Here is a 17,323-nt window from a genome sequence, read left to right as displayed (position 1 = left end):
GTGCTTGCTTTTCAAAAAGCTCTTTCCTTAAGCTTTCACCTCTTCACATATGAAAGGCAAAAAGAGGATATTTGGGAAATATAATTGAGAGAGGAAATCTTATGAGGCTTAGTGTTTGAAGACATTTTAAAAGGCTCTAAGGAAATAGAAGGCTGATTTAGTTTTTTTTTCTCTTCTAAGAGTAAGTAGGAGCAATTAGAATCCATAAGGATTACTTATAATCAGTATGCCTGGTATTTATTTAGACAACCCTATCTTTCCAAAGTGTCTTAAACAGTTCCATATGTAGTATATAGTTTTTGTCATAAAAATCTTGCTAAGAGAAAACAAGTGTTAATCATTGGAGTTCCTTAAATAGTCCCTTTCAGCAGTATATATGATTTTATTTACCAAAATTCAAATTCAAATTGCACATGTTTTTTTTCAGGTACTTTTAAAAAAACTGGTGGTAGTGGGGGAAGCATAATACAAGGTAGCCTTGTGGTTGGACTCAACTATCTTGATTACTCGGGTCTCCCTTTCCACTGGAAGTACCATGTTGTACTAGGAAAAATGGCTAGATTTATATGTGAGAATCTGATTATGAAAAGCCCTGGGAGTGGGGAAACTGGAAAGTCTTCATGAAATAAGCAGGACCCAAACTCATACTCAAGTTGGGATTTGAAGATTTCAGAAGGTAGAAATTTGGAGATGATAAATTCCATGTCTTGGGGATAAAAATGTGCATTACCTTAAGACCTACCATATGCAAGACACTATGATGGATAGCCACAGACTATTAATAAGAATTACTCACATTAATATAGTTCTTTAGAGTGTACAAAATATTTTTCCTCACAGAAGCCATATCAAGCAAATAGTGCAAGTGTTTTTGTTTTTGTTTTAATCTGGAACTGAGATTCCCCTGGCATGGGGAAATCCTGATATGATCTGGGTTCTGCCCCTGTTGGCTGTGTGACTATGAACAAGTCACACTCACAGTGCACTGGGCAACTCTCAAGGACAATAGTTTATAGGTACATTTTTTATTTGCCCCAGTGCTTCTACATCAGGATTTCTCCATGCCAGGGAAATCTCAGGCCTCAATTGAAAACAAAAAGCAAAAAAAAAAAAAAAAGAAACAAGTAACACAGCTTTTGTGAGAGAAGTACTTCATATACTCTAACGTGCTATATCAATGTGATAAATTATTATTAACATTTTATAGCTGTCTATCATATCCATACATCGCATATGGTAGGCCCTTAAATGTTTGCTGAATTGAGTAGAATAAAATAAGCTCTTTTGTTATACTCTGAGATAAAGGAAACATCCTCCATGGATTTCATATGCTAGATAGACCATTCAGATATCAGTGAGGGATGGGAACAAAGCTGAGCAAAAAGGAGATCTAGGCTTCTTAACCTTTTTCTACTCTCGACCCCTTTTTCTGCGACCCTGAGTATATAGATATATAAAACAGGTATACAATTCAAACATATGCTGCTAAATTTTCCCCTATTCAGTTACATGACCCCATATGGTATTACAACCCACAGTTTAAGAAGCTTTGGTCTAGACAAGAAGTGGGCATGGGGAGGAGGTATGTACATTGCATAGGGCCATAAGATTGTGCTCTCCTGATTTGTCAAATAGAGTATCATTCGGACAAATTGTAACTAAACAAAACAGAAAGAAAAGCATTTTTGCAAAAAAGCCATAAAAAGGTCATGTAAAAATCTAATTTTTAAAATTGCACATTATTGAGAGTATAACCACTATATTTGTACCCCAATCACTCAAAATGTCAAAATATCTTAAAAAGATGGCATTGATAAAAGTGGTAGGGCCTAACCTTAAAACAAGAAGAAATCCATGCTGATGGCTTGACTAACCTAAAAGGCCCTTAGGGACCCTTTTTTCAAGATATCACAAAGAATGGAAGATTCTAAAAGACTGAAAACTATCACTTATAGCATTTTTGCCCCCAGAAAGGTGAGTGAGAAGATATCAGCTACTATATCTATCTATCTATCTATCTATCTATCTATCTATCTATCTATCTATCTATCTATCTATCTATCTATCTATATCTATATCTATCTATATATATATATATATTTTCAAGTCTTATAAAGGCTTGAAACAAAGCACATTATTATTGTGGGAAGAGTTACAGGCTGCTTTATTGGAGGAAATACTCCTGTTGCCAACAAGGCAATCGTGGATCCTTGAAATACTAAAGCATACACATTTACCTTTAGCTTCTTCATGAAAGGCTTCCTCCAAAATCTCATCATGCTGGGGAAGTATCTCTGGATGTAACCCATGGATATGATATGCATGGGAGATAACCTTTGGAAATTGATTTTCCATGGTAATTGTAGATAGTCGTAATACATTAAGAACAGTTTGGATGAAGGAGAGCTTTTACAAGCTTCTGAAAGTAAGAAAAAATGAATTGCAGGAACTGTAATTTTTTGTGTTGTTTTATTTTTTGGGCGTTTTATTTGAAATGGAAGCAAATGTAACCTGCCCATAGAAATTGTGCTAGGAATATATTATTACAAAGGCTAAGGTTTTCTTCTTGTGTACTTTACACTCATTTACTCTAATGTGGGATAAAAGCAGATGTCTTTCTGCTCATTTTAAAATTGATAACGACTCAGCCTTTCCACTGAAAGGTTTGAGCAATGGGTGAAGTATTAGAAATGATCAGATCATTGAAACACATTTGGGATGACTTAGCAGTCCATATACACTGAGTCTGGGCTTGGCATTTTCTTGTATTTTCATTTCCTGGTATCTGCTTTCCTTTCACCTATTGTGAATTTCTGTGTCTTTCTCTATGTCCTTCATTCATTTTTTCATCTTCTCATCAGTGTCTGTTCATTTTTTTTTTTTTGCATCTCTCTCTTTCTTTGTAGAATTTTCCCTCTGTGGCGATTAGTAATGCCAGATAAATTTTCAGGGTAACTGAAATTTCAGGCAAAAGTCTTATGGCCTTGTCATGGAACACTCAGAAATAAAGGGCAGGAGCTTGACCCTGGAATTCAACTGGGGCCACAATGTACACGTCAGTGAGAACAGGTCGGTCACAGCATTATGCCCTTCCTTGGCCCTAAACCTTGTTCTGAAGCTGGACTGTGAACCATGGACCTTGGAGGGTTCATAACAAACTTGATTAAATGCATTCCTCCTGTCCTTTGTTTTGTTCCTCTCAACAACCTTGTCCTTCTGGCTTTGTCTCTTTAAGGCTTTCTTTCTTTCTCTCTCTCTCTCCCTCTCTCTCTCCCTCTCTCTCTCCCTCCCTCCCTCCCTCCCTTCCTTCCTTCCTCCCTTCCTTCTTTCCTTCTTTCCTTCCTTCCTCCCTCCCTCCCTCCCTTCCTTCCTTCCTTCCTTCCTTCCTTCCTTCCTTCCTTCCTTCCTAACAAAGCAATATTTATTTACGGATGATGACTGATTTATTACGGGGGGGGGGGGTGAGGTCCAGTAGGAAACAACTCCCTCTGCCAAGACAAATCTATAACTACACAGTAATTTATAGTCCTATCTTGGGAATTCTTAATTTGGAGACCATGAAATTTGAAGAAAAATATATTTTGATAATTGTATGTCAATATAATTGGTTTTCTTTAAATTTCATCTGTATTTTATTTTAAGCATGTACAACCATTATTTTAAGAGGGGTCCAGGGCAGTTAGGTGCCCCAGTGGATAGAGCACCGGCCCTGGAGTCAGGAGGACCTGAGTTCAAGTCCGGCCTCAAACACTTAACACTTACTAGCTGTGTGACCCTGGGCAAGTCACCCCCAATTGCCACACCAAAACAAAAAAAAGGGGGGGGTTCCAGACGTTTCACCAGATTCTGAAAGATGGCCATGACACAAAAATTCCCTCTTCTACAGAGTTGCCAGGGACACCAAGAGACCAAGTGATGTACATATTTAGGATCATCCATCTACTATATATCAAAATTTGGGACTTGAATTCCAGTCTTTCTGTTTCTGAAAATGGTTCTTATTCCATTATTAGAATGTAAGCTCAGGGCAGCTAGGTGGCACAGTGGATAAAGCACCAGCTCTGGATTCAGGAGAACCTGAGTTCAAATCTGGCCTCAGACACTTGACACTTATTAGCTGTGTGACCCTGGGCAAATAACTTAACCCTCATTGCCCCACCCAAAAAAAAAAAAAAGTAAGCTCACTGAGGAAGGGATGATTTCATCCTTTGTATTTGTATCCTTGGCACAGTGCCTGGAACATTAGTAAATACAAACAATAAATACTTACTGTTTGAATGATACTACCTACTCCTCCCTCCAAATTTAATGATGATGATACCCAAGCATTCCATTGAATCTGTGATCTCATCAGTATGTACATGTGGGTACTCTCTCCAACAATGCAAATCACAACCCATCCATATCCTCCCATAAATCTACAAATTGCTGGAGACTTTCCTTGTCTTTTCTTGACATAGCATGGCTACCCATGGATCATGTAAGCTATCCGTCAGTTATCCCTCATTTTCGCCATGGGATCAGCCCATCTGCTGACTGCAGACTGTTCATGCTTACCGTGCGCCTCTCCATTGACCTTTTGTAATTCTCATCTTTGTTTGGATTTATTCAGAGATTTTCTGTGACTCCCAGTCATGGAACATTACCATTGGTTCATTAAAAAAAAAGAAAAAGGATGCCCCTTTGTTTCCCTCGAGAAGAGTGGAGGCATTAAAACAACTTTTCCCAAAGGCAATCCTGAACCACAGAATTATAGTTATAGAATCTGAGAATTGGAAGGTATCTAAGTTGCCAACCAGTCTACCCCTTATACCAAAGAAATACTCACTATAACTTACCCAATAAGTGGCACGCTAAATCCTAGCCCTTTTTCTTAATACTATTTGATTATAGGCCCATTTGCAGGTTCTGCCCATTATCCACATCCTGGGTCTGCTATCTTTACTTTTGTTTTTGTTTTTGTTTTTGCCGGGCAGTGAGGGTTAAGTGACTTTCCCAGGGTCACATAGCTAGGAAATACCAAGTGTTTGAGTCCGGATTTGAACTCAGGTCCTCCTGAATCCAGGGCCAGTGGTTTATCCATTGTGCCACCTAGCTGCCCCTGCCATATTTACTTTTTTTTTTTTTTGTGGGGCAATGGGGGTTAAGTGACTTGCCCAGGGTCACACAGCTAGTAAGTGTCAAGTGTCTGAGGCCGGATTTGAACTCAGGTACTCCTGAATCCAGGGTCGGTGCTTTATCCACTGTGCCACCTAGCTGCCCCTGCCATATTTACTTTTAATCTTGACTTGATATCCTGTGCTAGCCATTCCCCAGATTCAAGATTCTATGGGTTGGCCCATCTGTTCTTGCCTATTTGATTCTTGAAATACAGAGGGAAACCTTTGTTTTAACCCAGTAGAACTCATTGATCCGAATGTGCTTCACATACATACATATATGTATTTACTTATTATAGATCTGTCACTATAAATGCATTGGGTAAAGCTACACTAATTCTAGTTTGGCCTGGAAGATTCACTGTGTTGGTTCTTGGCTTGAGCTCTAGATTCTAGTGCCTTGGATGGAAGCTTTGGTTTGTGGCAAAGTATTGGCTGATTTTCTGCAGATTAAAAAGGGTTTGGGTTGGCAGCACTTCCCCATAAGCTTGTACAAATCTCATAAAGACCTCTTGTTAGTCTGACCTTCAAGGAGTCTCCTGAGCTGTGGCAGAACTGAGAACCGAGCTGGGTTTTCTGGGGTTTTCATGGCTCAGAATGAAAAACTGTTCTCAGATAGCAGCTTCTGCTATCCTCTGAGATGGACATACACAGCCCAGAGAACACCAACTCTGCTGTGTTTTGTGGCAAGTCTGGGCACCTAAAAGTCTCATGGGCTATTGGGCTGAGATGTCACATTGCGTTAACCCATAGGTGGGAAATTGACTCCCCCTTCACTCCTATCTCTGTGTTTTGCAAAGTCTGTTCGCAATTCCTGTAATGCACTAGCTCCTCACTCTCTTCTAATTGTTCATTAGATAAAATTAATCACTTAGTGTAAATATCAACAAATACAGACAATAAAACCTTTATAGAAGGTAAGCTGAAAGCAAGAACGAAAGGAAAAAAAGATTCCTAGATATTCTAAGTTGCCCTGACTGTTTATTATTTCCCTCTATTATCACTAGCTATTTTCCTTTAATCTAAAGTTGTTAACCTGTGCTAATCATTCCCTTTGGTGCAAGATTTTATGGGCTAGCCCATCTGTTCTTGCCCATTTGAGTCCTGAAATGCAGAGGTAAGCCATATTAAGTATTAAACTCTTTTAATTAATTAAACTGCTGTGCTTAAAATTATATTCCAGTGTGTTGACTGTTAACATCAAGGTAGAAAGTGGACCTTTTCTATATCTGTTTTCCACCTGATTCAAATGGAAACAACTTATGATCAAGAGCTATAGACATAGATTCATAAAGCTGGTGGAACCTTAGAGATTATCTAGTCCAACCCCTCAATTTACAGATAAATGTAAATATGAAACTGAGGCCCAAAGAAGTAAAGATCATTGTCTAAGTAAGTGGCAGTGGTACAACTTGAATGCAGGGCCACTTACTTAGACAATGACTAAGCAGAAAAGACTAAAAGAACACCTAGGAAAAGGATCATTGGTAACAAAGGTTTATGTTGCTCACTGAGTGGCTTCCTGGAGATCTTTCCTTGTTCTTCCACGTTCTAGAACCTTCCCCTTTTAAATCACTTTCCATCTACTCTCTCTCTCTCTCTCTCTCTCTCTCTCTCTCTCTCTCTCTCTCTCTATATATATATATATATATATATATATATATATATACACATATAAACTAACATAAACCCATTTATTTACATGTTGGGTGATTTTTCCTTTTAAAATGTAAACTTCTTGAGGCCTGGGACTTTTTTTATATACCCAGGGCTTTGACACAAGTAGGCATTGAATTCGTGCTCATTGATTGATTCATTGGCTGGTTGGTTGGATGGTTAACTGTATTACACCTACCTTACTTTTCTTATTTTCTATATGTATTGAAGGGAAATCAGAGCTGACACCCCTTTGTTGAGCCAGTGCTTTCCTCTATTTACATGTGATGTTTGGCAATCATGCAAGCAGCAGTACATGAAGTGGTATGAAAATATCCACAGAAATCTGTTCAAGCTGTGAGAGGGCATCATTGACTATTTTCATATTAGGAGATTCAGAATCTGGAGGCCAATGTTTCAGTCAAGGTTCAAGATTTGGGGGGGTCATGAGAAGTTTTGTCTTCTAGGACAAAGCTTCTTACACTGTGGGTCATGCCCCCCATATAGGGTTGTGTAACAATGTGGGGGTGGTCACAAAAATTTAGCAACAATAAAAGGTTATGTATACCTGTTTTACATACCTATATACCCGAGGTCACATAAAAATTTCTTGGGAGAAAAGGGGTTGTGAGCAGAAAAAAGTTTAAGAAGCCCTATTCTCAGAGAGTTGAAATGATCAGTTCCTTATGGTCACTGCAAGTATCCCTACGTGTCGAGGAGAGAGAAAGAGATACCAGTAGACTGGTTTTATTATGGCCACCACCATACTATGTGGGGAAGGGTGGGGTAAGACTAGGAAGGAGCTTCTATGATAAGCATCATCAGAGAGAAAGTATACCAAGACACCATGATGTTTTAATCCTGCTTTGCTATTATCTTGTCAGAACTCTCTAAATTTTGATACCCTAGAACAAAGCACTAGTTTACCTACCCCAATTATGGCTCTAGGCTTCAATTGTATAATGAACAGTCACTGCCGACTAGCTTGTTTTTGTTTGTTTGTATTGTTTTGTTTTAATCTTGATACTGTCAAAGGGGAATATGATTACTGCTCAACATAATGGGCAGCGATTCTGTGTGCTAAACCCAGGGAGGTTCTGCAGGTCAGTGGCCAAGCACACAATCTTTTCTTCTTGTCTGGAACTGAATTTTCATCTTGGAGGAAATTATACTGAGGTCTTCATTAGAAGCATCCAACAGTATCAAGGTTTCTTTGGGGTTGATAAGCACCATGGTTACAAAACAGGCAGCCTTTGTGCAGAGAGATAAAGGTCCAAGTTTTGTCAACTGGAAAAAAAAAAAGTCTGAGGAGGTGATTATGTTAAGCGAGGAATGTATACAGAGAACATGGCATCAAATTACAAGGGTCAGCAGCTTCCTGGCTTTTTCAGCATATTGAATGAAGATACAGCTTTGCTTGTGTTCTGTGTACATCTTGATGCTACATTAGGTTAGCACTAGCCAGCCTCTGCATTTAACAGCTGGCTACCTGTGAATGAATGGGATTCTTAGCTGTAGCTTCATAACTTACCTAGGACCTTGAGACCTTGGGACCTTGGATCTACTAAACTCACAGTGGGGATGTAGACATCACTGGGAATTCTTCTGGGATGTTCTACTTGTGAACAAAATTGGTGTCAGCTATATTATAAATTATTTTATAACTATGTTGATGCTGCTTTTTTCTTCCCCTTTTCTCCTCTTTTCAGTCAGTACCACAAAAAATGTTTCTTTAAATATGTAGGGCATATTGTCACTTGTTTTTAATGATACACTGGCATCACCCTTCTAAAATAGGTGAGGTGTACATTCCTGGTGTGGAAAGGAATTGTACACTAATGGAGCTTTGAAACCATTATCAGCTTCTATAGCAGTCAAGGTTCAAGAGTTTTCAGTACTGTTTAAGCTAATTCTAATTTTGAGAGGTGTGTGTGTGTGTGTGTGTGTGTGTGTGTGTGTGGGGTTACTTTACAAGGTTGAACTTAGGTTTGAACATATGGTACCTCTTCCTAATGCATGTTTATAAGCCAAGAAATGGACCTTTCATTCTGGAAGAAAATAAAATAAAGAAGGAGTTACTTTTTACCCATAATCCTTCTGAAGGAGACAATTACCTGCCTTGGTTGGGGGAAGTGAATGACAAGTAACAGATGGCTAACAAATAACTGTTTTCTATATTTCAGAAACGTTCCTCTTGCAATATGTATATCAATGATCATAGTCACCGTTGGCTATGTCCTCACGAATGTGGCCTACTTTACTACCATCAGTGCTGAGGAGTTGCTGCTCTCTAGTGCTGTGGCAGTGGTGAGTCTAAGTCAGGGAAAATGCAAATGTGAAAAATGGGTTATGGAGCTGATGCAATTTGATGATGGTTTCCTCTGGCAGAAAGTTGTCGAAAGTCTATGAATATAGGAGTCTGGGCAAGGAAGGAAGTGAAAAAGATCCTGGACATCAGCTTTTATGGAAGTATGTTAAAATAAACAACTTCATTTTTATAGCATCTTTCCTTGCCATATCCCATTTAATTTATATAGCTAGAATTCTATAAAACAAGTGCTATTTTTATGATCGTTTAATGCATTTTCTACATTAGGGTTTTTTTAAATAGCTAAAATAGGCCCCCATGTGGAACTTGGAAGAGTTTCGGTGTTGGAGATGTTTGGAGGGGGAATATTGTTTTTTTAATGAGGCTTACCACTGGGGGACTCAGACTATATGGACAGTAATTGAATCCAAATGATAATGTATCCTTGACATTTAAATTAATTTTAAACTGGGATCATTGAATGCTAATGGGATCTGTAACTAAGTGTCCTAACTTTTTCCTGAAGTTCTTTTTAAGGATTTTGGAGTTGACCAAATTGTAGATGTAACCGTTGTTGACTGTCCTCAGAAACAGTCAGTCAATAAGTGTTTATTAACAGGTCTACTCTGTAACAGGCACTGTGTTAAATGATGTATATTTTACAAAAATGTGAACCAGTCCTTGCCTCCTGAAGCAATCTGAAGGTACATAGTCAACCAAGTACAAACAAGATAAAAGTAGGATAAGCTGGAGATAATCAAGAGAGGAAATTGGGAAATTAAAAGGGATTAGGAAAGACTTCTTATAGATATTAACCTCATGGTCTATAAAAAATTATACTGGTGCTATTTTTTAAAAGTAACCATTTACTTATAGAAGAAGGAAGAAAACAAACCATTTAGTTGGAATCCCAAAGCAATGAAATTCAGCTTGGTATAGGAGACAGAGAGACAGAGACAGAGAGGATGGAAGGAAGGGAGGGAGAGACAGAGACACAAACACAAACTAGGCACAGCTGGGTACAGTTCCTGCCTTTGAATATATAATGACTGTGTAACCCTGGGCAAATCATTTGATTTCTCAGTGTTCCAGGCCACTCTCTAAAATTACAAGTTGAAAATAAAGTCCAACCTACATCAGTAGAAGCCTTTTCCTTACCTGAGAGGTTCTTATATCAATGAAATCACATATCTAGTCCCTATCCTTTGGCAATGGAGAGACAGAGATTAGTTTGTAAACCCCCAGCTCTGGCTGATTTTGCTTTTTAAATAGGCAGTACTACCTTCTGAGTACCTACCCAGCCAGCATCACTTACTAAGAATAAGCTGCCTAATCTCTTTTGGTCACATGCAGCAGTTTAATGCACTAAGAATGATTTTGCACCCTGCAGCTAGTCATATCAAATAACTCAAATTATATATGTATTTTACTCATTTCAAGTCAGCAGTATGATCTTAACATTTAAAGGTTGTCAACATTTTTTATGTCCTAGTATGGACTAAGATAATAAGGTATAATCTGTGTCAGAGTCAATCAATCAATGCTAGATATTTTTAATCTTTGTGTATATTTGTATCCCCAGCACATAGCATAGTGTTGTGCACAAAGTAAGTGCTGAATTAATTCTTGCTTCATTCATTCATTCATTCATTCATACCACTGAGGAAAGTATGCTATGGTTCATATTTTGAGGGAGTAATGTAAAAAAAAGTTTAGATAGAGATATAGAAATATGTGTATGTGTATATATATATATGTATATATGTGTATGTGTGTATATATACCATTTGTGTGTGTGTGTATATTTGTTTATCTTTTGTCTAATTTCCATGGGACTTGGTATATAATTTTGGATGAGCAGAATGAGTAAGTTTTCTGTAGACATGTTCTTGTGTCTTTAGAGTCTAAGTTTAAGAAGTAGTAAAACTGGGGGCAGCTGGGTGGCGCAGTGGATAGAGCACCGGCCCTGGAGTCAGGAGGACCTGAGTTCAAATCCGGCCTCAGACACTTAACACTTACTAGCTGTATGACCCTGGGCAAGTCACTTAACCCCAATTGCCTCACTTAAAAAAAAAGAAGAAGTAGTAGTAAAATTGATTTGGAATGAGTTGGAGGAGGTGTCATAGGCTGTCCTGAGTTCCTTTTATACTTACTAATGTAACAAAGAGGATCATCATCCCAGTAATGAGAGAAGCATTAGGATGAATCCCAGCTCTCTACTGGTAATGTGGATAACTGAAGCCTTAAAACTATGTCCGCAGCTCTTCCCATGGTGGGCGTGTTGTGAACAGTAGTTCAAACAGGTCTGACTGTTTGAATGAGGAAGAGGGTGATAAGCAACCTTTTTCTTTCCCTCCTGTTTAGCTTCTGCATATATAGGGATGTTCTCAAATGGGTCATAACGTTGCCAGTTTTCTGTTATAGACAAAGAGCAGGACCCAACTGATCTGGAGATGCAGTATCTGAAATGACGTGTGGGCTAGAAAGAGGAAGTGGTTTTCTGCTCACTTAATAATGAGATTAGAATCTCATTGTTCCAAACTGACTTTCTGTGGGCAGAGGTATCAAGGAAATAAAAATGATCACCTTGTTAAGGAGAATTGAGGAGATGTACAATTGAACTTATGTCTAGAGTGACTAGACATCAAACTCTGGAATTTGGTTCTTAACTCCTCTTTGCGCCCCCCCCCCAAATCTTTTTCCCTTCCAAACTTCCTTATTACATATTTTTTTTTTTTTTGGTGAGGCAGTTGGGGTTAAGTGACTTGCCCAGGGTCATACAACTAGTAAGCATCAAGTGTCTGAGGCTGGCTTTGAACTCAGGTCCTCCTGAATTCAGGGCCGGTGCTCTACCCATTGCACCACCTAGCTGCCCCTACTCCTTATTACTTTTGAAGGCATCATCATCCTCCCAGTTATCCTGGCTTACAACATTAGTGCCATAATTGCCTCCTCACTCGTTATTTTGTTATTCCTACCTTTACAAAATCTGTTCTATACTTTCCCTTCTCTCCAGTCACATAAGAGACTGCCCTGATTCCCATTCTTATCACCTCATTTCTGGAATTCTATAGCAGTCTTATGGTTTGACTCTGCCTCAAGTTTCTCCTCTCTCCCATCCATTCCTCACTCAACTGCCCAAATGATTTTTATTAGAGCACAGGTCAGACCATGTCCCCTTCCTACTCAATAATTCAGTGACTCCCTATTACTCTGATATCTAATACAAAATACCCTATTTGCAACGTGACCCCTTCCTATCTTTCTAGTCTCCATACACTTATTTTAATTCTCTTCATGTACTTTATGACTATTAACACTCACTTTCTTGCTGTTCCTTGTATATAACACTATCTCCTAACTTTTTCCTGGCTGTCTCCAGTGCCTGGAATGTTCTCCTTCCCTATACACAAAATATATTTCTGTATATAACTAGACACCTAATCAATATCTACACAGATATAGATCAATGTATGTAGTGGTTTCTATGTTGTCTTCTCCAATAGAACTTAAGCTCCTTCAGGGAAGGACCAATGGTTTTGTCTTTTTTTTTTTTTTTTGGTAGTCCCATCACTTAGCACAATGATAGCAAATATAAGAGTTTAAAAATGCTTGGTTTGGGGGGCAGCTAGGTGGCACAGTGGATAAAGCAGGAGGACCTGAGTTCAAATCCGGCCTCAGACACTTGACACTTACTAGCTGTGTGACCCGGGGCAAGTCACTTAACCCTCATTGCCCTGCAAAAAAAACAAAAACAAAAACAAAACACACCACAAAACAAAAACAAAAAAACATGGTTTGGTAATTGCTTTCTTATCCTCCTGATCCTGCTATTTCTCTCTTTTACCTATGCATTGTTGAAAGATATGACTCCTTCCTCTCATTCTTCCACTCCTTTCCTCCCTTACCACATTTTTATGTACTCTTGTATCACCAACGGAGTCTAAAATAGGTAATTAATCTACTATGGTCTACTTTATAAGAATAATTTTGGTAAGAATTATTAAGAATTCTAGCTTTATTCTTTGAAAAGTGCTACATTTTTCTTCCACTTTCTGACAATTTGAATATCTCCTTTATTGTGCCTTTCTCTAGACCTTTGCAGAGAGGCTTTTGGGAAAATTCTCATTAGCCGTCCCAGTCTTTGTTGCCCTTTCCTGTTTCGGCTCCATGAATGGGGGCGTTTTTGCTGTCTCCAGGTGAGTGAATAAATGTCTATCTAATCAAAAGATGACTGCTCTTTGGTTGTGCTGAGCTAACTAACCAAAATAAGCATCTAAAAGGGGAATGATGAGTCATTAGAGAATCTCCACAATTCCTTCCAGTTCTAGATCCTATGATTTTATGGCATTCCCAAATGGGGAAAGAGACATTAAGACCTCCTTCCTTTATTGTGAACTACAGGTATGCTTTTTGCTTGAGCCATTACCTACTACTTTATGATATCCTTTTGGAGATGAGTGAGGATTAGTATCTTTTTGTAGTCAGAATAGCAGGTACATGGGGGCAGCTAGGTGGTGCAGTGGATGAAGCATGGGCCCTGAATTCAGGAGAACCTCAGTTCAAATCCGACCTCTTGATAGTTACTAGCTGTGTGACCCTTGGCAAGTCACTTAACCCTCACTGGCCTGCAAAAAAAACCCAAACGAAACAAAACAGAATAGCAGGTACATTGCCATAGGTTTATTTCACGTTGAAAAGTCTCTTAGACTTAGAAAGGGCCACTAGAAATTACTGTTTAGCCTCATTTGCTAAAACAGAGAGAGACAGAGACAGAGTGAGAGACAGACAGCGATGGAGAAGCATAGTGGACATGGAGTTTGCTTGTTCTGGTTTGTTTTATTTTAATTTTTTTTAGAGCCAGGAATGTGAAATCAAATCCTGCCTCAGACACATGCTCCCTGTGTGACTCTGGGCAAGTTACTTCCAAGTGTCCTAGAAAGCTCACTAATAGTTAGTTTCAGAGATGTCAAATTTAAATTGATAGAGGAAGTTCCGTAGGTACAAACCCTATTTGGGCAAAGAGACAGAAAGAGACACACACACAGAGACAAAGAGATCAAAGTCCTTTGTTGTCTTGAAAAAAGCCGTTTGTTGTTGTTATCACCATAAAATATTACTATTATCTTTATTACTGTTGTTGTTTCCAGACTAATTGTTGTCAGTGCCTTCACTGGTGTGAAAAAGGCCCTTCACCAATGCTGATCAATAAGGCCTCTCTAATTTAAGCCTTAAACAGTTGCCTGAGAGGTTAAGGGACTTAGGTAGGGTCATGTAGCTAGTATGTGGGAGAGGAAGAACTAATGTTTGAACCCCAGCCATCACTGTAATCCCCAATGTCCTACTGTCTCTCTTGGTTTAAACTTGGAATGATTAAAACTGTCAGCTTTTCCATTGTCAATATTATTTACCACTGTTTTTTTTTCTTAAAGTAATCGTTAATGAGACAATCTACTTAATGAACAAGAGCATAGGGTTGGCAGATTTTGTATACCTCTAATTTTTTTTTTTTCACTGTTTACCTAGTCCAGCCTCAAAGGACAAATGCAAAAACTCACCTTGGGAGAACTGAACCCATTCCATATGAAAAGATTCTTGTTTTCTCAAGTTTTCCTTTGTGGAATGAACATTTGTAAAGTCAACCCACATTTTTCTCCCATCAGGTTGTTTTATGTTGCTTCCCGTGAGGGTCACCTTCCAGAAATCCTCTCCATGATTCATGTCCGCAAGCACACTCCTCTACCAGCTGTCATCGTTTTGGTAATGCATATTAACAAGTGTTCCTCCACAAAACTGGGGATAATAGACTCGCAAAGATGAATTCAAAGAAAACTTCTTAGGGGCTGCTTTCTTCTCTTTTCTTGCTGAAGCATGTGAGGGCTTGCACGAATAGCATTCCATCCATATAGATTGCTTTTTCATTGTTGACATTTATCTCACACTATGAGGTTTGTGAGGGGCTTTACATGCATAAACTCCTTTGAGCCTCCCGACAAACCTACAAGATAGACACTGCCACGGTTATCAGCCCCCTTTTACAGATGAGGAAATCAAGGAATCAGAAAGTTTTAAGTGACTTTCCTTTTTTCACACAACTAAGTATTGGAGGTAGGATTAAAATCAGTGCCTAGTTTATGTTCACTCTCTGCACTATACAGTGTTGTTTCTATTGACCACCTTATGGGGAATATAGTTTTGGATCTGAAAAGGACTTCAGAAGCTATCTGCAACCCTCTCATTTCATATAGGAGGGAACAGAGGCCCCAGGATGTTAAGGGCACTTTCCAGGGTCACACAGGTATTAGTGGTGGGATTTGAACCCAGATCCTCTGGGTGTTCCTTTCAGTGTAGTACACTGCCTCCCTTTACTCCATCTTTCTTCCTAGTCATATTTAACTCTCCCAGGCAGGTAACTAAAGCCCAGCTCATTATGATTTTCCTAAGAATTTGAAGGTTTGAAGGGAAATGATTAGCTTGACCCCTGTCACTGACTCAAAGCCTTGTAGAAAAGGCTGTCTGAGTAATGAAGCTCAGATTCACTTAATTGAAAGTGAAGCTCAGTGCTGTAGACTGAGAACACCCAGGCTCATCATAGACACCTTATAATGAAAAGCATAGACAATTACGCACAAAGATAATGGAGGAAGACTTGGGCTGTGGGAATGATTCTGTGATTAAAAGTGAGACAGTTGGTGAGTACCTGAAAGGAAGGACATATGCATACTAAAACCAAAATTAGGGTTGCAACATTTTCTTTCATTTAGGATGATATATTTTGGAAAGATGGGGCATAATAGCTAGTATGAGATGGAAAATGCTCCCGACATATATTGCTGATGTGATATAAACTCTTACCTATTATTTTGCAACACTTCCATCTGCTGTGAGGTACGCCAGATAAGGCATTGGATGTTTTTTTTAAATGCATTTAATTTGTTTCAAAATGTTTCCCTGAAAATTCTTTCTAAAGTACATGTTCTCTGTAAGCTTCCCTTGTGAGAACAGAATGTATTATTTATTCTGTGAAGAGGGCTTTCATTTAAAGCCCAGACTGTCACTCAGGTCGTCCTTGGTATGCGCAGCTGCAGAGACACTTTGTGCTGATCTCTGCTTCTTCCTTATTTTCTACTGTCTTGAGGGTCAGACAAGGCAGGCACATAGTGAGAGTAACTTTGGAGGGAAAGAAAGGTCAGTGGTTTGTATTCAGGAGCAAAGGTACTGTTATGTAGAGATGCCTGCATGGAAGGTATGTAGCTCAAGGAATTTATTGGGCAGCCTTTAATAGAGAAAGAGCCACTGGTTTTCATACTGCCTTATGCCATTATTAGTAGTTATCACCTCATATAGAGTCATACTGCAAAAACAAAACAAAAGAAACAGGCTTAGAGCACCATAGATTTACCTCTTGCCTGGGTTATTTTAATAGGCTTCTAATTAGTTTGCTTGTACTTCCTCCCCGCCCCCCCCCAATCTTCCATTTAACTGCCAAATTGTCATTCCCAAACTGGCAGTTGGACCACGTGAAGCCCTGTTCAGGAAGTCCCAGTGATTCTCTTTTGCTCTCAGACTAAAATACAAACTCCCCTGTTTGACATTTAAAAGTCTTTCTCAGTGTGACATCAACTTATGTTTCTAGACTGTATATCGCTCCTTCTCCTGTTCTACATTTGAGCCAAACAGACCTGCTTGCCTCTTCCCATTAATGACATTCTATCTCCCTCCTTTGTATCTTTGTACAGGATGTCTCCCATGCCTAGTTTGCTTTCCTTCCTCATCTCAACCTCTTAGAAACCTTCACTTCCTTCCAAATTCAGCTCAATAGCCATCTCAATAGCCTTTCCTGATTCTACTAGTTCTTAGTACTTCCAATCCTTGAAATTATAATTAATTGTGTGTTTACTCCTCTGTGTATATGTTATTTTGTATAGAATGAGAAATTATATATATATATATATGTATATATGTGTATATATGTATATATATGTATATGTATACATGCGTGTATATACACACACAAACACATACAAATAGAATGTAAACTTCTTGAGGCCAGGAATGGTTTTATTTTTGTCTTTGTATCCCCAATGCCTCACATACTTCCTGGAACATAGTAGGTGCTTTACAAATGCTTATTGAATTGAATTTTGAACTTTAAGGGGACATGCAGGTCATCTAATACAAGCCCTGCATTTGATGGAGA

The 17,323-nt window shown here is 38.7% G+C and overlaps 1 protein-coding gene across 1 annotated transcript in view; it reads left to right on the top strand.

The window, feature by feature from the left end:
* SLC7A11 (solute carrier family 7 member 11) overlaps positions 1 to 17,323 on the top strand; it is a 106,547-nt gene that overhangs the window by 69,178 nt on the left and 20,046 nt on the right. Inside the window, exons 7-9 of the mRNA XM_043969716.1 lie at positions 8,999 to 9,122; positions 13,219 to 13,322; positions 14,787 to 14,883. Of these exons, the coding sequence (XP_043825651.1) occupies positions 8,999 to 9,122; positions 13,219 to 13,322; positions 14,787 to 14,883 (325 nt within the window). The remainder of the gene's footprint in view (positions 1 to 8,998; positions 9,123 to 13,218; positions 13,323 to 14,786; positions 14,884 to 17,323) is intronic.

This window comes from Dromiciops gliroides, chromosome 6 (assembly GCF_019393635.1).
Source record: "Dromiciops gliroides isolate mDroGli1 chromosome 6, mDroGli1.pri, whole genome shotgun sequence".
NCBI lineage: Eukaryota > Metazoa > Chordata > Mammalia > Microbiotheria > Microbiotheriidae > Dromiciops > Dromiciops gliroides.
This window is presented reverse-complemented; position numbering and strand designations above follow the sequence as displayed.